This window comes from Manis pentadactyla, chromosome 7 (assembly GCF_030020395.1).
Source record: "Manis pentadactyla isolate mManPen7 chromosome 7, mManPen7.hap1, whole genome shotgun sequence".
Classification (NCBI taxonomy): domain Eukaryota; kingdom Metazoa; phylum Chordata; class Mammalia; order Pholidota; family Manidae; genus Manis; species Manis pentadactyla.
This window is the reverse complement of record NC_080025.1, coordinates 116,078,572-116,104,203: the sequence shown is the minus strand read 5'-3', so window position 1 is coordinate 116,104,203 and position 25,632 is coordinate 116,078,572. Positions and strand designations below refer to the sequence as shown.

Genomic DNA, 25,632 nt, shown 5'->3' with positions numbered 1-25,632 from the left:
TTATTATTAATTAGATAGTTGTTACATTACAGGCTCTTAGAAACATGGTGAATGTTAGGAGCATAGGTTTTAAAGTAAGATGGTTAGGGTTCAAAACCCCCAAACCAGCTGTTTTATCCTAGACAGGCCATGTGATTTGATTGAAGCTCAATGTCTTCATGTGTAAACTTGATATACCTCACTGGGTTCAGGGTTATTAAATGAGAAAGTGAGGGTAAATCTCTTAGTTCATTGCTGCACAGAGGGACCTAGAAACCTTAGCCATATGAAAAAAACTATTAATTGGGGAAAGACTTAAATATAAGACACTGGTATAAAAAAAGTCTAATATTTTATTAAAATAACTGTATTTGAACAAGACGCTCTCACAGTTATGGTGAACTTGAGATGGACCATCTCCCACTAGTCAGATACCTCTTGATGAACAGTCTTCCTTACGCTACCCTACTGAAAGTGCTTTGCTCTGGGAGGTGAATAGTATCATGTGCCCATTGTACAGATAAGGGTGTTTACACACTGGGAGGGAAATATCTGGCCCAAAGGCACACAGCTTGTCAGTGCGGACCCAGGTTGGAACCAGGTGGGCTGATTCCAAAACCGGCAATCCTGTTACTCTAACAATGCTTTTGAAACATCAGACTGCAATTCAAGGTTGCCATTTGTGCAAGCTGAGAAATTAAATTGCCCTCACCCCCATTTTTAAATTAATTAAGGGGATTCTTCAAGCTTATCTTTCTTCTGACAAAAATGGCTATTCACACTAAGAATGGAAAACCACTGTCAACAGTGACATCTATATCACTGAACATTCAATGGGTTCTAAGTGTTTTAATTTAATCTCAAAAAGCACAACTAGCTTATTCACTTGTCAGGACACATGGCTCAGTCCTCTAACCGATAAATGTTAGGAGTGCATAGATCCTTCCTGCGCCCACAGTGCTTTCTCTTGTCTGGCCCTTCTCCTGCCTCCCTTCCGTAGCTCTCAAGCAGGGCCAGTGAGCCTCTCTCCCTGGTGCAGAAGCTGAGGATTAGCTCTGAAGAGAGCTCCAATTGTCAAATAGTTGCACACAACTTTTTGACTTGTTTCTCAAAAGCAATGTAACTTAATAAAACTCCTTTCAAATATATAAATAAGGCACACATACTAACTCAGGAAGAGTTAAGACTGTGCATATGTGGGAAACCTGGTTTGACTGTTTTGATTAACTTGACTGCTCAAATCAGTCAAAAAAGTAATCACTAGTTAAGCAAACCATTTTGACAGATTTTTGGCCCACTGTGCCTGCTTATTTGACTGGCTTGCCTGTCAGGTTGAAGTGGTCTGACTGGAGACAGTCTAACTGGAAGATTTAACTTTGGAACATGTGGATGTCCGTATACCAGAATCTATTTTAAATATCTTTATTTGAAATCAGTACGTATTTTCCTGGGACCAGTAAGAGAAATTTGAAAGTGACACATGGCAGCATTTGACTTGCCTTCTGCTAGAGCTAGCAATATATTTATAGGCTACAAAACAATCACATTTTTCCCTATGCACATATAGAGTTTAATATTATTGAAACTCTACCCTAACTTGGCCAAGTTCAAATAGGGTATCATATTCTCTTACTCTTCTGAAGGGTTGGTGATAGGTATATGATAGCAAATGACTTCTCAGATATCAGGTTACCAATTCAGTCATTAGTAACTGATGGTAAGGCAAAGTTGACCTTGCCACTGATAGTAGTCTTTCTAAGAAGGATATATGAGAGAAATAAATAAATAAATAAAACACCACACAAAACTTTTGATGAGAGGCTAGAGAATCTGGTGGACATTATTATTTGAGCTGCTTTTTGAAAGCAAGCCCCTATGTATATCTATATTTCTGTTCCTTGAAAAAAATTTACTTTGAAATGAGCTCCCAGGTTTGGGCAAGACAAAAAAAAAAAAACCAAAAACACCACCATAAGGATGGAAAGAATGATTTATTCTCACATTATAGTGTTCAACTTTATGGGGAGAACGTAATGAGGTTATTGTCTGTGCTAAGCACATGTTTATAAGGTCTAGTTCATGTTGGTTGAATATTGCTATGTATTTACTTGGAGAACTTGAAATATCCTGTTACTGTTTGAAAGACTTCTTCATGTACTGCTCTTTAGCTCTTCTAAAATTTGAACTTTCCCCATGGAAATGTTTTGTAAATGTTCAGGACTTTGATGCTATCTCAGGTAACTTTTTATTAAATGAATTCATTGGTCAGATTAGAGAGGAGTTAGGGCTAGAGTGTTAATAATGACTTTAAAATAGTGAAACTTTTCTTATAATGCTTGCTTATATTTTCTCTTATGTTAGAGTCACTTGATGTATCATTCTATTTTTTTTAAATTTTGTGATTAATGGAGGGAAAGGAAGCTTACCTCAGCTCTGCTTTCAAAGTTTATGCTTTCTAGCCATTTTATGATTGTTTGTAGCAATAAAACCCTTTGACCTGAATAAAAGAGAGAATTATATCAAATTTCACAGTTTAAAGAATGCTCTAGAGAGACCATTAGGATATATATTTAAATTTTATATCTTCTCTACATTAAAGAATCATTCTGAGTAATGTTTCAATGATTATCTTGGCACTTCAGATCTTTTACACATTTAGCATTATTTCTTTTGGCTGTGCAATAGTATTGAATAAATTTACCTCCCTGGTAGCAACTCAGGTGGGTGCCTGTTCCATGGTTCCTTCCTCTGGACTAGGTATTACCATTAAAAAATATTTGTTAATTTGAAAGGCAAAAACCTTTGTTTTAATAACCACTTCTCATGAGGACCAAAAACTCATTAGTGAGACTGGAGAGGAGCTGAGTTCTTGCTTTGCCTCTGACTTCCTTAACCTTTCCTCTATCCCCGCTTCCTCAAGTGGAAAGAATAAGACTGCTCACCTCTCTGGCTTGCTGTGAGGATTACCTGAGACAGGTGTAGTGCCCCAAGCTCCATGCCTGACACATAGCCAATTTTCTAAACTTACCAGCAATTTACGTTACTATTATCATGATTACTAGTATACTTCTTAACTTTGAAGGGAGCTCTGAGAGAGAGGTAAGTAGACGTAGGTTGATATTTAACTCTTTGCTACTGCAATAATTTGATTAACTTCTCTGAGCATTAGTTCATAAATAAAATGCATCAAATAAGGGATCATAAAAGGGATCAATGGGTAAGAAAGAGCTCTGTAAGTAATAAAATACTCTAAAAATACAGCATATTATATCTTATTATATTCATTAGTGTCTTTGGATTCCACACCAGTTGTCTATAACTTTACAGAGAAAAATCCAATACAAGAGGAAGAAATTTTCAACTCCCTCCCCAGAAATCTAAAAATATCTTTATCAAAGTGCAACCTTTCCTTTTCCTCCTGTTTCATAGAAAAAGAATGTTTTTGCCAAAGCTAGGTCCCCTTCTTTAGGTCCCATTGAATGACTGTTTTTTCAGTCACCTGCTTAGTCAGTCATCCTCTTTTAGTTTATCTACTGCCTTTCCTTAATGACATTACCCTTTTCATATGAGTATGATGAAGTCTCTCTGCTTATAAATACACAGAGAAACACTCCCGTGTATTATCCCTAGAGCTCTCCATAGTAACTGAAGTCCCCAAGATTTTTCTTTCTGTTTTTGGTCAAGTACTCTGAAATCTTTAAAGCAGATTGAGTGTGAACTCTGCAAGCAGACTGCCTAGGTTGAAATCCTGGCTGTACTGGTTGTGTACCCTTTGGTATATTACTCAACTTCTTTTTACCTCAGTGTTCTCATCATTGAAATGGGAATGGTTATAGTTCTTACCCCATAAGATTGTTGGAAGATTAAAAGATGAATACACACACATAAATACATGGATTAGTTCTTGGCATATAGTAAGTATTCAATATGTGGTAGTCATAACTACTTTTGGTTTTTTCCTCATTCACTCATTTCCTTATTTTCAAAATATTTATTGAGAATCTATCATATACCAGGCACTGTGCACAGCATTGGATGTCTGATTATAAATCAAAGAGAACAATTCTTTGTTCTACAGCAGCATAGACTGTAGCCAATAAGATAGTTAATTAAAAAAGAAACATATGACTAATTAGAAAATGCCAACACTATGAAACGTTCAGAAATGGAAAATATTAGGGAAGGACCTATTTACACAGCATGGTCAGGAAATATAACCAAGAGAGGTGAGAAGTCAGTCTTTGAAAACCCAAGAACAAGCCTTCCCAGCAGGGAGAACAGCATGTCTGGAAGCTCTCTTGGGGGTTGGTGCCGGTCTTACTGCAGTAACTGGGAAGAAAAAGTCCAGTGAGGTCAGTCCACAGGGAGCATGGGGGCGAGTGGTGCGAGATGACATTGGATAGGTAGGTGGGGAACACCTATCCACCTTGTAGGTCACAAGAAACTGGATTTTATTCTAGATTAAATGGTCACAACTGAAAGATTTTAGGTAGGAGAGAGGATAATCCGTTTTATGATATAAAAGTCCCTTATGTAGACTGTTTGAGGAATGGTTGAAGAGAGCAATGGAAAGAGCTGGGAGATCAATAACAAAGGATTCACAGTAAGGGAGGATGGTGGCTTGGAATAGGGCTCAGATGGTAGTGATAAAGGTGGGTCTATTTGAAATACATTTGCAAGCTGGAATGGATAGGGAAGATTATATGTCGGGGGGTAAGGAAAAGGAGGGACCGAAGGAAGACTGCTTAGTTTCTGAGTTGAGAAATTAGATGACTAATGATGCCATTAATGATTTGGAGAAGCCTAGGGATAAACAGGTTTGGGGGAAGATAATCATGAGTGCTTAGGCATGTAAATTTTAAATTTTGAGATATGTATCTATCTAATATATACAAAGCTGGGCCTCCAAGAAAAAGAGAACATTTTGAATTTTTGTTTTGTTAGTATGTCAACAGTATTTAAAACTGTGAGGCAGATGATATTGTCTGTGTAGAAGAGAAAAAACGAGAAGATGTCCAGAGCCAGGTGTTGTGGCACCTCCAGCTCACTCAAGTCACTGCATTCCAAGTTCTATCCTCACAGGAAGTTGTGGGACCTAAACGCAAATTTTGGAGTCATTAGCATGTATGTAGTATTTAAAATCAAAGAAAGAGACAAGAACCTCCTTGGGGAGAACATGGAAAGAGAGGGAAGGTACCAAGTGGGGATCCCTGAGGTCTCCTCATTTACAGTTCCCAGTGTCCCTCTAGTCCCTGCTTGCTGACTTACTAAGTCCCTGAGATGGTTCCCCCGAGGGTCACCAGTGACCCAGTGATTTCCCAGGCTGCCAGCACTTGCTTGCTTTTCTCTTCTCTCATCTTTGTGGCATTTGCCTTCATTAGCCACTTTTTTTCCAGAAACTGTATCCTATTTTGGCTTTGCAATGTCACTATTGTCCTCAGTTTCCTTATACTTTTGTAGATTCCTTAGCTTTGCCTTGCCTTCCAGGTTGATATTCCTTAAAGTTCTTTACTTGGCATTCTGTCTTTTTAATTCTAATTTTTCATCCTGTGTGCTTTTAACTAAAACCCTGATTCAGTAACTTCTGAGCTGGCCACCACATCTAAGTCCAACACAGCTGTTTACTAGGCCTCCTTTCAGATGTGTACAGGCACTCTGATTTCACGAAGTCCAAGACTGAAATCATCATCTTTCCTTCAAAACTTCTGACTGCACTTTTAGTCCTTATTTTGATAAGTGTCATCTTCTCCACCACTTCTCATTTCAAACTGAAGTATCATATATGAATCTTCCCTCTCCTTCACCTCTTATTTAAATCAATTATAAGTCCTATACATATTTTTTGTTTAATTCCTTTTATATTATGGGCAACGTTTGACTTATCTTTCCAATGTAAAATACTATTGCCTTAGCTTCATTCCTCTATTCCTCTCTTCTAGAATATTACTGAAAATTCCTAATTGTTCTCCTATGCCCAGTCTAGTCTTTCAATAATTCAGTCCCCATATTATTGCCTGAGGGATGTTTCTGAAATACTAGTTGATCACATTACTATCCTGATAAAAGCAGTAAAAGTAACCAGATAATGAAATCAGTTGATTCATATTTATATACAGATATAGGATACATTTAAAAAAAATAGTGGGGACTGCGGTTAAATTGTATTATCTTTGTGAGCTGATAATAAATAACTTGCAGTTGAAATACCCTACTTGCAATCAAAAGATTAGAAGTCGAGTTCACTTTTTTGCCTGTGTGATTGTGAACAAGTCTGATAACCTGTCAGAGCATCAGTTTCTTCACCTAAGAAATGAGGATAAACGTCCTTACTCAGATCATTGGAATGTTTGATTCAAATGTGACTGTGGCTACTATTGTTTTGCATTCTGGGACTTTCAACTGGTCCATGAGGTCCTGTGATCAGCATCCTCAGTGAATTAATGTTTCATGGCTATGTACTTTCTTTACCCATAAAATATTTAGGACAGAAGTATGTTTCTTTGATTCTAAAGGAGCATTGTTCTTTAGTGACAAGGGGAAGGTGAAACTAACTATACTATGTAACTGAAAGCCTTTTCCACCTGAAGGCCCAGTTACTTGAGGAATTTGATTAATGTAGATAATATGAAGTGCATTTAAACATTGAAAGCCATAAATATAATACTGTTTATTAATTAAGTAAAATAAAGACAGCATAAATTTTACCTTTTTTCCCAGAAAAACTAGTAATATCTGCAAAAATAGAGTGATAGAAATGTAATTCTGAAACAAAGCCATTTTCTGCAGTTTGTCAATCAAAATGAATAATTTCAAAGTCTCATTTTCAATTAGATTATTTTAATATTTAACTACATAAAATGCCCCAATCATATTCTTTAGAAAATGGTTAGACTAGAATACTGCAGTTCTAATGATGACATTTTATTATGATAAAAATGACTTCATTAATTGATGATCATATATCAACTCATAAAATAGATAAAGGATATAAAAAGTTTTCAAGCCTAAGATAGTATAAAACCATTCTAATTGTTTAGAGTTTTTTTTTCAGGAATAAACCTTTATGATCCTTTTATTCTTACAAAATATAAAAATTTCTTTGTTATAAATTCAACCACATTGAGAGATCTGTGAATAAGTTCTGCATAAGTTGACAATATATGGATAGTATCTCAAGTCTAACCATTAGGATATAATAAAAATAAAAAATATAATGAGTTTGTAGCAGAAAGATACAAGCAATGGCAAGTATTATAGGGATGTTTGGATTTTTATCTCAGGTATTTCTATTTATGGCTGTGGACTTATTTTAGAACATGTAAAATTTTTTAAAAATGCATTGATGACTTTCAAAGATATTTGAAATATGACCTCTCGAAGAAGTCAGTCTTGTTTCTTCTTTATTTTCTGCATCCTTGAAAGAACATTCACAACTTCATAATGAAAATACTGAAAGGTCACTGTACTAAGGATGAAAAATAGTGCATTTAAGCATTGCATAAGAGCTTTATTTTAAGTTGAAAGAAACTGTGAAGTGTAAACCACCATCTAAACACGATTGTTGACTTCTGAAGAAAAATGTCTTTTGCTTTATAGAAGTCTTCTTAATAAATATTGTTCAGGCTTTAATGCAGTCAGATAAATTTTTTCTAAAAGAAATTTAAGACATTTTACTGAATCTAGCTTAAATAATTAAGATGTATATTTCCACATTTATAGGAAACAATTTAATTGTATGAGAAGCTTCTAAAAACAATATAAGCTGTGATATTAACTTATTTCAATACATCTATAAGCACTAAATGTAAATATGTCTAATACTATCAAAATATAATGTTACTCCTGGATAATTCATTCTTATTAAAGAAAGAAGACATCTTTCATTCATTCATTTGGTTTATTGAATTGGAAAGGGCATTTCTTCATCTCACTCTTTCTCCAAGATATGGCATATGTTCAATTTGATTTTAATTTTTGATATATTATAATTTCTGACAATAAAATGAGTTAAATACTGTACTGAAGTTTAAAAAAATAATTGTGTCTTCCCAAATGAGGTTTCATTTGAGATATTAAAAGATTAAATAAGATAATATATGCAAAGCATATAGTAAAGTCCTTTCTATGTTTGATCAATAAACAAAAAGGAGGTACAAAGTCTGTTATCCAAAAAATCTCATGCTATATATATTTCAAAATTATCAGTATTTCAGATATTGGAAGGCAATATGGTATATATACCAATTATTCCTTGACACCCTTACAAAGAACCCAAGACAGCATCGCATGATCAAATACCTTACTGTATCTGCAGCAGTATATCTGAAGATGTAACTGGGATAAAGAACTGTAAATAGTCCTACTTCATTTCAGGTCTGATTTTACCAGGAAATAGATTTACACCAAACTTAGAAGAAAATTTCTGATTTTCAGAGCATTTTGGATTTTGGAATCGCTGTAAAGAGGCTGAGGATTGGCAGTATGAGATTAGTAATGCAGTTGGACTAGGAAAATAAGGCTGTATCTATATCAGTGTTGAATTCATAATTTTGGAAGTAGGGCAAACTAACGATCATTTAATTAAGGAGGATTTACCTGAAGTGTTACACACAAACTTCAAATAAGAATTTTGTAAAAAGTGTGAAAATAATCAGTTGGACCTAGGGGAAAAACAGAGTTTAAAATTAGAATCAATTGTCCTATGTGTAATTAGAAAATTGGTCCAATGTTCAGTTCTAGATCCTGTCATCTAATTCCGTACATCCTCCAGTGCTCATCTCACCAGTTATCATCTAAGTGTAAATGTCATATAAATTTTATCTACAGTTATACTTCACTTCTGAGTTCCGGATCCATATATCCAGCTGCCTATTTCACATACCCTCTTGGATACCTTAAAGAGTTCACAAACTCAGTGTGTTCAAAACCAAACTTATGATTCTCTGTTTCCCACAAAACCCCAGTCTTCTTTGTGAAGGCCATCACTATCCATTCAGTCACTTTAGCCAGAAATTCAGGTGTCATTTCTTAATCCATGTTTGAACTTTGGAAACTACTTGTTTCCACATGACCCGTTTCACATGACCCTAATTCAGTTGGCCCTTTTATCTTTCTTGGACTTTCATTTTATTCCTCTAAATTCATCTGGCTGAACTACAACTGTTCCCTGACTTGTGATAGATAAGACACTTTATAGACCTAAAGGACTGCATGGACTAGTCTTACTGGCCTCCTTAGCCCAACTGCACACCGTTATCCACCTGCTGTAGTCCTGTCATCTCCTTTCAGTGCATTTTTCTCATCTTGCTTCCTCCCACCAGTGTTTTTGCATATTCTGTTCCATCTCTCTGAATGCTTTTTTTGATATTTAGTTGCTTCCTACTCATCCTTCATTTCCAGCCTTATCATCCTTTCCTCAGGGAAGCTGTTGAAACTTCTGTCTAGATTATCTTCTCCTACATACTCGTAGTTATGTGTGTATCTCCTTCTTGTGACTTATAGCACTTGAAAATTACAGTCATTTATGTGATTGATTCAAAGCTGTCTCTTCCACCTGTCCACAAACTGCATGAGGAGACAGACCATGTTTCCCTTGGATTACCACTGTTAACTATAGAAGGGACTAGCATACTGACTAAGATTTATAGGCATACACATATCTACTAAGTGAATGAACCAGTAAAGTTAGTCTTTGATAGGCATACACATATCTACTAAGTGAATGAACCAGACTGTCATTTAATGACTTGTTCCCATTTTATCTAGGTTTTTCTGCTTGACTTTCTGATACCTTTTACTTTTGTAGGATTTATCACATTATATGTGTTATATGTTTAATTGTGTATCTCTCATGAATAGAGTGTGAATTTTTTGAAAACTGGATTATATTATATTGTTTGTTCATCATTAGACCCCAGGACTTATTAAAGTAACAGAGAACTTGATATATAGTTGGCATTCAAAATGTTTGTAGAATTAATGAATGCTAAACCTTTGAATGCAATATCACATATATTTTTAAGTATTATGCCTTAAGTTATCTTCATGTTTCATATTAGCTTGTGTTGTTTGTTGATGATGCTGCCAGTTGACTTAGGTGTGTGTGTTCATGGCTACTGTGTTGTTTTAAAGCCTACATGACGTGGTCAGTCTCTCATGTAATTCTTAATTGATGTTATGGCTCAAAAATTGCAAATACACAAACTCTTAAAAAAAACATATCAGGCTAAATAAACCAATTGCTGGTATTTGTTCTAATTATTTGAAAGGTATGGTAAGGTAATTTTCCTGAGTTACTAGCAAACCAAGCAAATCAACGTAAGTATAGATGGAGCTGGATAGCGTTGTAAGGGAAGCCTAGTGCAAACATGAGTGCATGTGGAGTACAAGCATTTTTACTGCTAGAATACTGAATTAAGAAAACTCTGCTTAATAGTATTCATGCCTCTTTAAAGTCTTTTAGCGTGGGCCTCTCCTAAAAGACATACTATTGGAATTACCCAAATTCAAATGATTGGGACTGAAGGAATATGTTACAATCACATTTTACATTATTATCCGTTAAATAGCTTTGGATTATATAATACTCAGCTGAAATATGCTGACAGTTATTCAGAAACCTAAGTAAAACTTTTGATGAACCAGGCCCTACTTTATTCAGTAGTTATATCTCAATCAGACAAGCTCGACTGTATAATTTTAAATTTAGTCAAGATGAGATTTATGGGTATATCATATCCAAAGACCGCTGTGAAGAAAGTAAGATTTGAAGAAATGAGTTATTAATTTTTACTATAGAACATTAACAAATGTCATGTGGCTTTTATGAGTAGGTACCTAGGAGGCAGTACATTCATAAGCCCCCCAAAATAGATTTCTTCTTACGTACCTCTGATACTAGGGACATAATTAATAGTTACCTATTACTCACTTGTGAAGTCCAAGCTTTTACTCCATTTATAAATTCAAGCTGAGTACAAAATTAACAAAATTAAATAAGGACTGTCATGTTGCAGTGAATGGGATTGTCTGTGTAGCTTTTTGATAGGGTTGTGCGTAAGTGTATGTCTCTGTGTGTGTATGTTCAGTGACAGCATATTTGTTTTTATTTATTATCACCAGGTAATACATTGAGAATGAATCTATTTCTTGCTGAATATATTTCTGTTTCTGCTCTTGCAGATAGTTTAAACATGGTTATTGGATAGGTGCCTGTGTTTGCCTGATTGATTTGTCTGGTTAGTCAAATTAATGGTGACAAAAAGTCTTGCTATTGAGATAATTGTTTGTGTGATGTTTGCCATTACTTCTTAGTTTTGAGTTTCAAAAGACCAGTATGCAGAAGGTGTTTCATCTCCTCCCAGGTTATGTGTCCTCAGTTTAGATAAGTGAGCTCCAGGTGGATGGTGACACATGGGTCATAGACCTGCTTTCTGGAGAGGAATGACTTTCCCTTAGGATTGGCTTTAACAAAGCAAACTCTCATTAAATGTTTGCTGAGAGAATGTTGAAAGAATCAGCTGAGGGTTTTTACCATTATTTTGCAGTTTCTCTATATAAAGATAATATTTTTAAAAACTCAAATACATATATAAGCCTGCATAAATATGAATTATGCTTAAAAGTATTTGTATGATGTATAGTAGTATTTAAGGAGACAATGCAAGTAGACAGACTTACAGATGGAAAAATCACAGGGTTGGTAGAGTCCATCAGAGGTGTTTTGGTTTAACTACCTTTTTGTTTCTAAAATGTCCTTCCTTGCACAATGTAATTTCCTTATAGTTACCCACTAGATGGGATCTGAAATCTATATAAGAACTAACTCAAAAGACTACATTGTAGAATACTGACAAGTAGTGGGGGAATGAATTAATGTATCTAGAAGCTGAATTTGAAAAGCACTCTGAAAATAAGAATAGAGTCAGTCTAGCCAGCACTGCATGGCTGGCCCACATTACTCCACAGCTCCTCCACTTACTAGGAGATTTTAAACCCAAGTGCAAACACAATTATTTAACTCAATAACATTTTGTTAGTCTTAACTAATTTCTAACAAAATCTTTGCTGATTTGTAAACCCAAGTGCAAACACAATTACTTAACTCAATAACATTTTATTAGTCTTAACTAATTTCTAACAAAATCTTTGCTGATTTGTAGAGTTGAAGCCTCCTATAACTGATCTAAACTCTGGTGCTTAAAAAATTTTCATCAGATGTCAGTTACCCTAAATCATCTTCTCTTGTTTTTCAACCACAGTTGTCAGAGAATGATAGCTAATTTTTTCCTATGGCATTAGGCTGCTTTCTCATGAACCTCCATCAATTAGCTCAATAGTCAGGATTCCTGCATCTATTCTAGTCAAAAAATAAATAAATAAAGGAGAAAAATATATGCCACAGATACATACTTTTTGTATTTGTGATTGTAGTTCCCTAAATGATTATGTTTCCTTCAACCATGAGAATGATTTTTTCTTCCTGGCTACCTCCTTACCTTTAGCTCATTGTTCTTAGAAGAGTTTGTGTGATTCTAATTTTTTTTTTTAAATACTTCAGCTTACCCATTAAGCACATTGCCCTTGTTCTAAGGCAATAGTAAAAAAGTACTATGGATCTAAGCATTTTAATAGCTCACCAATACATACATTTCTATTTTTTTTAAAAGACCCACATCCTGTTATTAGAATATGGAAATCTAAACTAGATTTAAAATATATTTTTTTAAATAGACATTTTAAGCAAAGTTTTTCATTTTTTTTATCGCCAAACAATGGAAATGTCTTTAAACAGCATAGTTACTTGTTTGAGAAAGTAGATCAAATAAAGCTTATTTTGAGAAATTTGGTATTGGGGCCATAATATAACCAGGTGATCTTCTGAGTTTGTGTATCCAAAGATAGAGTCTGCAGTGTAAATTGCTCTGGAGTCTGTTAAGTGCTATCTAAGAGTCAAGTCAGATCAGTACAAAGTTATATATTTGGGCTTTTCACTTTATATGATTCATATTATGCTTTGGGCCTTTGATCAAGAAACATGGAGGAAAAAGAAAGAATAAACACAGTGGAAGTTATGGTGCATGGCCTAGATCATCCCATTCATAACTGAGCTTTGCATCCTAATGCGTGATCCTATTTTCTTCACCCTCCTCTGTTGCAGTTCCTGAAAGCACCCTGCATTAACCTCTTGCAGGCAAGTCTCAAAATATGTTTCCTGGTTAACCCAAACTAAGACAGTAAATATGTCTGTTTAAATATAGACATATCAAGAATTTCATTGCATATTTTACAAAAGCTGCTATTGGAATTTTGTTCAATATTCCATTCAAGTCCATCATGAAAAAAATCTAGTTTATAAATTTTTAAGTATTCTTAAAAATATTTGTCTATCCTCAGAACTGTTATAACTTAATTACTTAATTACAATTTAATTAATTCCATGTGGTTGAACTACATGGAACTGAGGTTTTGTAGATCAAAAATGGTCAAATGTCTGCAATTTCACAAAGTTCCACCTAATAATATTTATTATTTTCCTTTTTCCTTGGCTGCTGGGATGCTCATGGGTAAATTTTGTGTGTCATTGCAATATTAATCTTCAACCTACATTTTCTGGTGTAAATATCTCTTACCACATTCACACCTCATATTTATATATAATGTTTTGAAAGATAGACTGTAAGCAAATACATTCTTTTAAGTGAAATAAAATAGATTTCAGCATATTGACAAAACCTTGGTATTAAACTGACCATTGTTATTTTTAGTTGCAACAGCAGCATGTCAGAGTGATAATGTTGAAACACAATTCAGGGTTCTTGGGATATGATTTATTTATTATTTTCAAGAGCAAAACTTCCCTACATTTGCATGATCTTAATTTCGTCAACAGTCCAGTGAACTAAATCACAGTCTACAGCTGCTTCAGCCTTCCAAGTGAAGGTTTTGATACACTGATTGTGGTTTACCTGCTCCTCTAGTGGATTCCCAAAGCTCTCTGTGGTCACTGTAGTTACTCGCATACAGCATGGTACTTTAAAGACTCATCCTTTCTTTCATTGAACACATGTGAACACATATTCCCAAGCGCCTGCTGTGCACTATTCTCTAGGTTATGTACAGGAAATGTGGCAGGAAAGCTGCCAGCAAGTGAAGCACAGATCTTGCCCCTGGAGATGTCGTATTTTTCTTCCCTGTCTAAACTGTGAACAGACTGTAAACTCTTTGAAGGCAGACTCTGTAGTTATGTCCCTTCTAATTACTGCTCAGTGCACACACTATTGGTACTCAAAAAATGTTTCTTATTTAAGTGAATAAATGCACAATGGTAACCTATAGTTTTGTTTACTTCATCCCACAAAATACTGGGGCCTTCATTAAAAGAAATCCATTAGATGGGTTTATGTTTATCTTCGGATCCTAGGCAATTTAAGAGTATTTCAAAGTAGGCTACACAGGGTTTAACTGATGTGTTACCCTTAGTCATCTCATTGTTCTGACATCCGATTTTTCTGAGGAGTAGTTTAATTACATTCTGCTGGATCTTCCTCTGCTCCCCTAAACTTCTAGACTCTTATCCTTACAGAGTTCAAGATTGTCCTCACTTTCATCTCCTAAACTTTTGTAATTTTCTATTAAAAAATAATAATTTAGGCATAATTAGAGTTGGTTTCATTTTATGTTTTATTCTGTCTCTGTATAGAGTAGTCTAATGAGGAGATGGGGGAAAGGAAAAAGTACTGAGAAAGGAACAGTATTCATGTGAGTTCTTTTTTATGACTAGCAGTTCTAACTATCCCAAACTTGTCTTCTTTCATCTTGATCTTTTGCTTTGAAGATTTCCTTCCCATTGCCCCCATGCAAGACCATCTCCTTCTAAGGCCTGATTTATAATCTCTTTCTCTTCTGCTTCGTTTTCAAAATCTACTACTTTTTGTACTATTTTTAAATTATTGTATACATCACTAAGCTTTTGCTTTGTGCTTATTTCAGTCATTTACTCAAAAGCCACTATTATATAATGTTTAGGAAGGCAGGCTCTGTGTTGCAGCTCAGCGAGGCGAGATGAGGCGTGTCAGTTAACTTAGCTGTCTCAGTGGCTTCATCTACATGGGGCATGGAGATATTAATGTTACCCATCTCCTAGAGTTATAACAAGGATTAAATGAAATAATGCATGTAAATTGCTCAAAACAGTGCCTGGTACCTGGCCCATATTATTATTATCATTATTGTTGTCTTGCTATAGTTGAGATTAATACTTCCCAAGTAGATCATAAACTCTGAGAGGCCCGGACCACATCTACGACTTCTCTGGTATTCTTTACATAACACACGATGCAATAAGTACTTTAATGAAGGCTTTTAGACTCAGTGGATGAAAAGTGAGAAAGCAATTAGTTCTTTTTAGAACAGAGATAGTTTCCATTTGTAGATATACAGTGTTCTTTAATGTTTAGTTACATTATGTGAAATAAAATTTGTGAAACTGAAAATGCTATTTATAATGTATACTTTGTAAATGTATACAGATTGAGAAGGTTTAACTTAAAACTGTCGGATAATCTAAATAGCTACCCTAAAAGAAATTACCACTGGCATTTTAATACAATGTTATTTTACAACTTTAAAGCTCATAGCAATATAATTAGTAATATGTGTAATCTTTATTACCAATCTTAATCTTTTTTATCTGACTGAAAAATTATTTTATGGGAGTACAATTAAAATAATGCTAAAAATGTCAGCATAACAGAATTAAACTAAAGTAACTACTACAATATTGTACCCCAAACCAGCTAATTTAAATGCAAAATACTTTGTAAAGGCTATTTATCTGGGCTAATGCATGTTAAGGGATTTAAGGAGTAGTTTGTGTAACAGAAATAAAAGGAAAAATAAGCACCGTACAGCAATCTTTACTATTGTTTAACATGAGGGAAATATTAAATAGGCTTATATATAGGCCACTTGAGGAAAATGTATTAAAAGCCACATCACAGCATAGTAAATATAAAGGGACTGGCAGGCAAACTACTTTCAGAGGCTTTTAAAGGGAAAGCTTGAAATGCTTAAAATCGTCCTTATACAAATAATGGTATGTCGTTAACTATGATGAGATTGAAGATGCCCAGAATTTAAAGTCTGTGTTTTGAAAAAGGGATTTTAAAATACTGAACAGTTGTTTAGTTGGTATATGACACTGGTTAGATTGTTCTCTGAAGGCTTTTTTCTGTCAATTCATAAAAAGTCTATGAAATTATTATTATAAAGTGAGAATATAGAAAGGTTTAAAGATAAGACTTTTTAAAAATAAAAGTAAGCTCAGTATAGAAACTGGAAAATTTAGAAAAGTAAGAAAAAAAAAGTCACCTAGATTTTCACCACACTTAATATTTAGCATATATATTTCTAGTTTCTTTTCCCTCATAGTTTTTTTAATTTAATAAAAGATAGTCATGATTATATCCCATAGACTATTTATATGTAATATAAAGGAATCCAAGCATTATATATTATATAAAAAATCACTAGTAGTACTGAATCAGCTGAGTTCTCCTTGTATTATTTTAGGCTTTCTTTTTAGACCCTCAAAAAGTATTATATATTCCAAATTTTGTTTCAATTGCATATAATTTTGAGGGATAATTTTAGAACTTAGATAACATTTAAAATATTTTAGTGAACTTTAAATTATTTCTTAAAAACTGTCAACTATTAATATCTTATGTAAATTATGGCAGAAGCACAGACCATAAAGTTGAGAAAAACTAGATGTTACAGTGTGCTTATTGTCATAATCCAATTGTTGAAAGTGGAACTTTGACTGATGCTCATATTGCTTATGTTGGCTTCTATTTTGCAGGTCCCAGAGCACCTGGAAAGTCCTGCAAAGACTCAGCTACAGAAAATCCAGAGACAGCAAGTAAAACCCTTCATGACTTTTGATTACCAGATTGTCAGCCAGACTCTTCAACAGTCACATCCCCCAACACCAAGCAGTGCGCTTCTGGAAAAGCATGGACACCTGTCTCCTGAGAGTGACCCTGGACTCACTGGAAACACATACACCAAGTTGCTAACTCTTGGAAAAGAAGATGACAGAGCAGAATGGCATGTATGTCTAATAGCTGCTTATGGGTATATGAGTGTATATGATCAGATTTTGGAAAAAAGAACACAAAGAAATTGAAGCTAACATTTTTACAGTAAACATTCCAAAGACAAATTCATTGAACAAAAGGGCTGTCTTAATTTATTAATTTGTAACATTTATATACATATTATTATGCATGATATAACAACTCATTTAAAAATATTCATTTAAGTTTTATGTCAACGTGAGTCAAAATAAGCTCTAATAGTAATTTATGTTAAGAAGATTTAGCTTTAATTGTACAGGGTTTCTGATAACTTCAGTTAAAATATTTGTCAGTAGTTCAATTATCTTAAATATCCATTAAAATAAGACAGACAGAAATTGTTTAAGTAGCAGTAAATACATGCTCTAAAATGTCCATTAGAATAGGACTAATAATAATGTTGCACTTCATATTTTTGGAATTATATCTGGATTTTTTTACTATTGGCTATCCATTCATTTCCATTTTCAACAAATACTTGCCTACCATTTACTAACAAACAGGAATTACCATTTACTAATGAACAGAAATTTAGAGGTGCTGAGGACACAAAATGACTAAGATATTTTCTTAGTCTTCTGGCTTCAAGATATTTATATTTATTGTGACTTGCATATAAATGAATCTTCAAAAATACAGAAGAATGAATTGAACTTAGAAAGTAGAAGTGGAAGAAAGACTTCCTTTAATATATCAATGTAGAAAAACTACATTAATATTTGAGCTTTCTCTTTTCAGTTTCTTTTTTTTTTTTTCATTTAATTTGTTAAATGGAGTCATGGTCCTATGATCTCCCAGGTTTAGTCTCCCAGTCTACATTCCTGGTGATTATTACTGATTTCAGGTCTCTGCTATTAAGGGTGTAGCCTCCAGGCACAAAAAAGTAATGCTCAGTATTTCATTATTTGAATTCCAAATGATAGAAGATTTTTTTTTGTAAATTTTATGTTAATCTGGAAAAGTGGAAAAAATAAAGATCTGATAAATTGTTTAATGAAATTTAAAACAGCCATAAAATAGGACTCATTGAAATCCAAAACTGAACATAAATCTCTACATGTATATTTACTTAAACTTTTCAATTGTGGATACGCAAAGAATTTTCAAAAAAAGAAAAGAATGTAGAGCTAAGTTCTCCATTCACTCTATGAAGATCGAAAAAATAAATATAGGATGAAAATAATCTGTACAGTAAATATTAGAACTCACCCAATACAATTTATTTTACAACCACTTTCTTCTGAAGTTCATTTCCTTCTGTGGAAGATTGATTTCCAAAGGAAAAAAACAAATCCCAAGGGATATGCATATGCCAGTCAATTCTAGGCAAAACCCAGAAACTGATCTTATTATGTATCTTATGAAAAATGTTTTCTAAAAAATGAGAAAGAATAAGTAACATATATCAGTCTTCCTGGTTTTTCATGGTTAATAATGGTTATCCCTTAGGCACACAGCTTACCTTTCTTTTATAACTTTGTACACTATAAAGGAAATTTACATGATCATAGTGGTCCTTTAAGTGGTGTCAGTCAACGGTAGTTGCATGACTGGTAAGGGTTGAAACCCCCAAGAGGTGCAGTGGTCTAGGAGCAATGTGCACATTGGCTACAGACAAACGTTTTTTTATTTTTTAAACCATTGTACTTTATGCATAAAAGTCCCTTCCATCATTGTTGTCCATTTAGTCATAATTTCATTTTGCATTATAGTTTTAATCAGTGTGGTTCTCTTTGAATCTGACTTTTCATGCACACATTTTCACATCCTACCATCATTCAATCTTGTTATCTTTAACAGCTGAGATATATCCTGTTGTGATTTCCTAATATTCCTTATTTGGTGCCAGGAGTCGGTGTTACAAAGAAAGTGTGCAGTTTTACAGTTAAGCAGCAGGAGGTTAGAACCACACACAACCAGCCGTGTGGTCCTAATTCTGAACCTCTTTCCCCCACATTCCTGCACATTTAAGAACTTTTTAAAGTTTCTAACACAAGCACAGAGTGGGGGTCCAGGAGATGGTGGCTGTAGTCATCTTTTGGTGTTTCTTTCTTCTCAGCTTGTCCTCCTGTGACATCATGGAACATTTCATTAATTCAAAGAAGATTCCAGAAATCATAGCCACTACAGAACAAGTCTGTACAGAACAAGTCTCAACAAGTGAGAGTACCTTAGATTCAGGATTTGGGGTTTGGAATTAGTAGTAACTTGGTAATTAAAGGTCACTGAGACAGTGGTATATAAAATCAAAAGAAGCATTTTTATAGCATGGGTCTTTCCAGGATAAAATCCAAATTTTTATTCATAACACACAGGACCCTTCCGCATGTAACCCTTGCCTCCTGACCCGGACCCACCCTCTGGCAGCTCCAAGGCTCTCTGTGCATCAGCTATGGCTTCACTAGTGATTCTCACAGTGGCCAGGTTCTCTCTTCTTACATCCTTTCTTTACTCATTCAATCTCCACCATTTGTCTAGATAATTCCAATTCACTCTTCAAAATTCATTTCAGGTTTCTTCTCTGTGGTGGTTTTGTTGGTGGTTCTTTGTATGGATTAGGTGCCTATTCTCTGACTTTTCATAGTAACACTTGTATAGATAAACATTGCAGCATTTTCATAGCACATGCTACATTTTAATTATTCATTGTCTTGTTTTTCTTTCCGACTGTACTCTAGGAGCTTCAGGTTTTGGGGAAGAGCCAAAAAGAAAGCACATAAATACAGTATTATGTAGAAAGGACAATGGTAGGAGTGTAGAAGTGCTGTGTTATCCAGAAGTACATCAGTAGTAATACTTAGAGCAAAGTAGCTAGCAGGGCCTTTAGCCAGCTGAGATAATAAGAGCAAAGAATAGAGATGGGAAATAGCAGGAGATGAGTAGAAAATGAGAGGCAGGTGGTGGTAAAAGGAAACACCAGGGAAGTAGGCAATAAACAAATCACAGAAAGGTGGCACTCCATGGTAAGCAATTTCATGGAGGCTGCATGTGGGGGCTGGATGATATTATCATATTTAACTTTAATTAATCACTCTCAGCTACACAGGGGAAGAAGCACGGAGGGAGCTGGGAACCAACTGGAAGGTGATTTCTGTGACGCAGTGAGAGATGATGAGGCTCTCCACTGGAGCAGGCCTCGGTGAGACCGCCCTGTGGAGGAGCTGGTGGCACAGCTAGATCTCCAAGTTTGCTTTGGGGAGGAATAACGTCAACTGGAGGAAGCGGTTTGAGAGTTGTCAGCGTGTAGGTGGTACCTGCAAATGTGAACAAGAGAGCAAGAGCTCTTGGAAAACAAATATAGTGAGGATCGTGATGAATCAAGGACAGGATTGAGGAGATCACCAACATTTAAGGGGTGGTCAGAGGAGGGCCCGTGAAATCAAAGTAAAAAGTTACCCGGTGTGGTGTCACTGAAACCAAAGAGCTAAAGGAGAGAATGATCTACACATGCAGATACAGCAGCCGAGTCTAGTAAAATAAGGACCAAAACTTGTCTATTGGATTTGGCAGTCAAGCAGCCGAAGAAAACAGCAATTAAAGGAATTTCAGTAGGATGGTGGGCAGAAACCATTCTGCTTTGGATTCAGTTAACAGGAGGTGGGGAGGATGAAGTCCTGGAATGGTTGGGACAGTTGGGCAGAGAGATAATACAGCAAAGGCATAGAGGGTCATAAAATGAGAATTGTTCAGTTGATCTGCCACAGGATCTATATTGGATCTAAAAGGAAGATGGCATTTGATGAGAGAGATAATGGAATTTAAGATTTCAGGAATGGAACAATTTAGAGGATGAGAAGACTCAAGGCAGGGCCTGAGAATAGATGGAGATAAGACTAAATTCGGGTTTATGACTTTGAGAGTGGCAAGTTTAAAATATTTGACTATAATTGTTGATTTATTTTTCCATAGGATTCTGACAGTTGTTGCCATAGATATTTTTAGGTGCATATGAATTCATGATCACTTCATATTATTTTTCCTTTAAAATCGCATCTTGAAGTTTATGTGCCCTAATATTAAAATTTTCTACTGTGGCTTTCCTTTGGGCTGTATTTGTGGCATATCTTTCACTCTATTTTCAGCTTTCTCTGTTATTGTATTTTAAATGTGTCCCATATAGACAAAATAATGCAATTAAAAAAAATCTAATTAGATTTTCTCAAGCAGTCTGTTAACTCATTTACATTCTTGTAATTACTTTACTATTAGGATTTCACAGATACCTTTTCACATGTTTTTTTAATTACTGTATTTTCTGTTTTATTATTTGTCTGTCATCTCTTTTTCTGTTCTCTATCAGACAGGTTAAGTTCTTTGCTCTTTTTTTTGTTATTCCTGACTTTTTAAGACACACAGTTACATTTTTTTTATACCTCTATCATTGTTTAGCAATATCTATGTCATACCCGAGAATGGTCTCAGCTCCTTCTTGTTTTCACCTGTCTTCCTGTGTTATTTATAGAATCTACCTTTCTATGTATCTATTGTCTATCAGCTATCTATCTATCTGTCTATATTGTTATTTAGACCCCCAAAATTTTACTGTTACTCATTCTTCTTATATTTTGTACTGATGTCATAGCTTTATTTATCATCTAACTGGAGTAGTTCTTGAAAGACTGTTTTCAAAGGTCCTTTTGCCTTAAAACCTCTGAGTTTTTTATACCTAAGAAAAACATTACGCACATACTTAAAAGATATTTTATTGGTTATAAATGCCTAGGTTCAAAATACTTTACCTTGAATATTATGCCATTGTCTCCTTGCACCTAGTATTGTTGAAAAGTTTCACTCTTGGTTGTTAGTAAACCTTTATTTTTAAATCACTCAAAGCTTATAAATGTTTTCCTTTGTCCTTGAACCTTATACTTTCCATGCCTGTTATATCCATTTTGATTTTAGTCAAAATATTTTTAAAATTTCTTTGTATTTCATTATCTTCATTTATCACTTTACGGATGCTTATTCTGCTTATTTGTAATTCTTTTGTTTAATATGTTAATTCTGTTTCATCAGATATAAAATGCTGTTTTTTGTTGTCTTTTTTAAAATAGCAGCTAGATTTTTAGATGATTGATTCTGAAGATTCCTAGAAGCTGTGAAACTAAATTCTTCAATGGATTTTAGACCTTAACATCAATTTAGGATAATGGAAGAACTAATGTCTTCAATAAATTAGGAAAAAGGTAGTCATGAAGGTGGATGACAGAAATGAGGGACAGCAGTGTCACAGGGAAAAGAAGGGCCTCTAAGGAGGGTGAATTTTCATATAGAAAAGAAAGGTTTCCTTCTGGAATAGGAGAAACCTAAGCATGTTTATAGGCAAGAGGAAAAATTAAAGATGCAAGAGAGTGGGTTATTTATGATGTAAGTTTCCAGAAAGAAAGGGGATGAATGACTTATGTGTAAGTTTTACTGAAACAACTAGAAGTACCCCAAAGGACAGCATTTACCATAAATTGTGTTTAGCTTTCTTCTTCCCTCAGGTCTTCTTCACATGTGTTTAGTACAAATTTGTTGCCCACTTAATGGTAGAATGTGAATGAGAGAAATACCATTAAGTTAAAATTTGAATTTAGTAACAGTCAAGAAGATACTTTAAAACTTCCACAGATGGTACTAACCACAGCAAAGCATGTGTTTATTTCCTAGATCCTTTATCTCTCAATGTCTATGGAGTAACATCTAAAGTCCAGACCATAGCCTAGAGCTGCACTTCCGATATGATACCCACTAGCCACATGTAGCTACTTAAATTTAACTTTAAATTAATTCAAGTTCAATGAAATCTTTAAAAATTAAATGAAATTAAAAATTCAGTTCCTCAGTTACACTAACCACAATTCAAGGGCTCAGTATCCATATGTGGTTATTTGCTATTAAATTGGGCAGTACAGATATAGGACATCCCCATTATTGCAGAAATTTTTCCTGGACGCCACTGGCCCAGAGGGTTCTACAGTGAGTTCCTGGCCATCTCAAGCCTTTCCTGCTCTTGCTCACTCCACTCCTCTCACCTTCCTTCAAATCCTGAGCTTCTTCCTACCTCAGGTCTTTGTATTTTTGCCTCCCTTCCAAGAACTACCCTTCCCCATGTTATTCAGGTCTCTGTTCAAATACCAGTAAATCCTTTTCTGACCATTTTCTAAAATAACACTCATGTCATCAGGCTCTATCCCCTACCTCCTTTAATTTCTTCAGACCACTGACTATTAGCAAGCTGTTTATTGTCCATTTCTGCAATCAAGTTTGAGCTTCATGAGGGCAGCAACTGTGTGCTGTTTGCTTCTTTTACAGTTTCAGTGCTTACAAGGTCTTACAATAAATATTGGTCAATAAATATTTTTTAATCTATGGATAGTGTTGTGATTTGTTTGTTTATCACCTTTAGGAATATCTTAGTAGAAGGCTGTGAGCATTTGATTCTCGAAGGTTCTCAAAAATCTTGCTTAAGAGAGAACATTAACAGAATCATATATTTTTGTATATCTCCCAGAGTTTACTCCTGGTTGTTTCTACACATGGGAAATTTAGAGTACTACAGTTACATAATTCAGTAGCCTCACTATCTTTGAGTTTACGTCATGTTTTAAAATTTCACTAAAGAGAATATGATGGGAGAGAAGAGAGCTAGAGTGAGAAAGAAGGAGAGGGAGCAATATGGTATTTTAAGAATAAAAGTTTTTAAATCCTCCAGCTAAAGTAAAAGGAAATGAGGGCTATTTTAGAAAGGAGAGAAAGGGAGTAAAAGGCTGAGCTAACTTAGGACTATAGAGCCTGGTTTCCAGGATTTCAATCCTGCCTTTGTCACTCACTAGCTGTATAATCTGCAACAAGTTATTGAACTTTTTTTCTCTGTTTCCTCATCTGTGCAATGAAGATAATGATAGTGTACACTTCATAGGACTGTTGTGAAGATTCAAGGAGTTGATATATGCAAAGCATGTACAACAGTGCCTGGCACATGCCCTGACTATATGTTTGTTCTTGTTACTATTGAATGTATCTATAATTTTATTGTTGTTTTTAATTACTGCTACTGCTATTATTATTGGTCTCTAGAGAAAGCTGAATAATATGTTTCAATGTAGTTCATGTCTGTGTGGGCTAATGAGCTAAAATTTGACTACTGATATCTGAATATCCACATGCAAGACTGCAAGATGCAATCAAAACATTTTGAAAGAAAAACAAAGTTTGTAGGAAGTCGTCTCTTACATATATGGGCTCTGAGTTGCGGTACCTCATGGTAACAGCTCTATCTATGTGGATACTGATTTCCAGAGGCCCAGCCTGGGGCGCCTCACCCAGCCATCACCTCCTTCTGGTGGAAGCAAATGCAAGGAAAAGCAACACAGATTGAAGAGTGTCAGGGCTACTTCACTTTAAGTTCTAAAATATTCTGTGTTTTGCTAGACATATAATCTTGAGTATTCTAAAAATTTTCAAAGATTGTGAAAATTTCTCCCTATGAATTCAGGTTGAAGCATAACTTTTATCACTATGCACAATATTCTAAATGTATTATATTTTTCTAGATGGAGCACGTTATTGAGGATATAATCGGTATGGAATCAAGTTTTAAAGAGGAAGGAACAGACTCTCCTCTGCTAATGCAAAGAACAGTAAGTGTTTCCAGACCTGAGGAGGTCAATGAAATTGGCATAAATAATAGCATCTAATGATAAAAAACGAGATTTCATTTGATTAGCAAATAGTGTTTTTCTTCTGCACTTTTGAAACAGAGGATCACAGATGAGTATTAGAAAATATTTATTGGTGCAGAAAAATGTTATTGAGGAAGATGATAGGGCTTGTAGTGTGCCATCTATCTCTCTAATCTCTATAAACATCCTCTATATATCCTATATATCTAGTCTGTTATAGCATCTTCTATGTATGATTTGATCTTAGGATTTCCTGTTTGAAGCAGAGCATATAATCACACACCCTCATAAACTCATGGCTAAATTTTATCCATTTTACCATGTCTAACAGCTATCAGAGACTCTACGCTTGGAAGAGGAGAAAAATATTTTAACCGCAAAAAAAATTTAACTTGTGAGACAATAGCCAGAGGTTAAAGATGAACTGAAGAAAGGTAGAAGGGGCCTCGCCCTCCTTAAGGCATGTAGACAGACTTCTATGTCAAAATGAGCACCAATTCCTGGAATAATATGCAATGAAGGGATGGTATCTTATCTCCTATTTGATTGCTCTTATGTTCACTGTACATTTATTAATCACTAAACATGTTATCTGTACAGAATGTGCAAGCTCTTTCCATGCATTTTGAAGGGTTATTCTTGGTTAGTTTGTTTATGGTTTTAGACCTTTAGAAAAATGAGAAAAAATAGGAAAGATTGTGATTTGTTACTCTAAACATTCTATTTAAAGAAAGTGAATTCTGGCTATAGTACATATATATTGTATGTTCACCAATAAATCAATGGGGCCGGCTATATTAATGATGGATATTTAAATTTAAAACCCTAGAAAACATTGGAGAAGG

At 34.7% G+C, this 25,632-nt stretch overlaps 1 protein-coding gene across 5 annotated transcripts in view; it reads left to right on the top strand.

Moving 5' to 3' along the window:
- The window catches only part of TFEC (transcription factor EC), a 127,736-nt gene that overhangs the window by 66,533 nt on the left and 35,571 nt on the right, over positions 1–25,632 (top strand). For 2 of the 5 annotated variants that reach the window (XM_057504697.1, XM_036931548.2), the window contains exons 2-4: positions 14,681–14,739; positions 16,844–17,095; positions 24,659–24,745. In XM_057504697.1, coding sequence (XP_057360680.1) covers positions 16,916–17,095; positions 24,659–24,745 — 267 coding nt within the window. In that variant the 5' untranslated portion in view covers positions 14,681–14,739; positions 16,844–16,915. The remainder of the gene's footprint in view (positions 1–14,680; positions 14,740–16,843; positions 17,096–24,658; positions 24,746–25,632) is intronic. The other 3 variants (XM_057504695.1, XM_036931547.2, XM_057504696.1) reach the window with 2 other exon arrangements.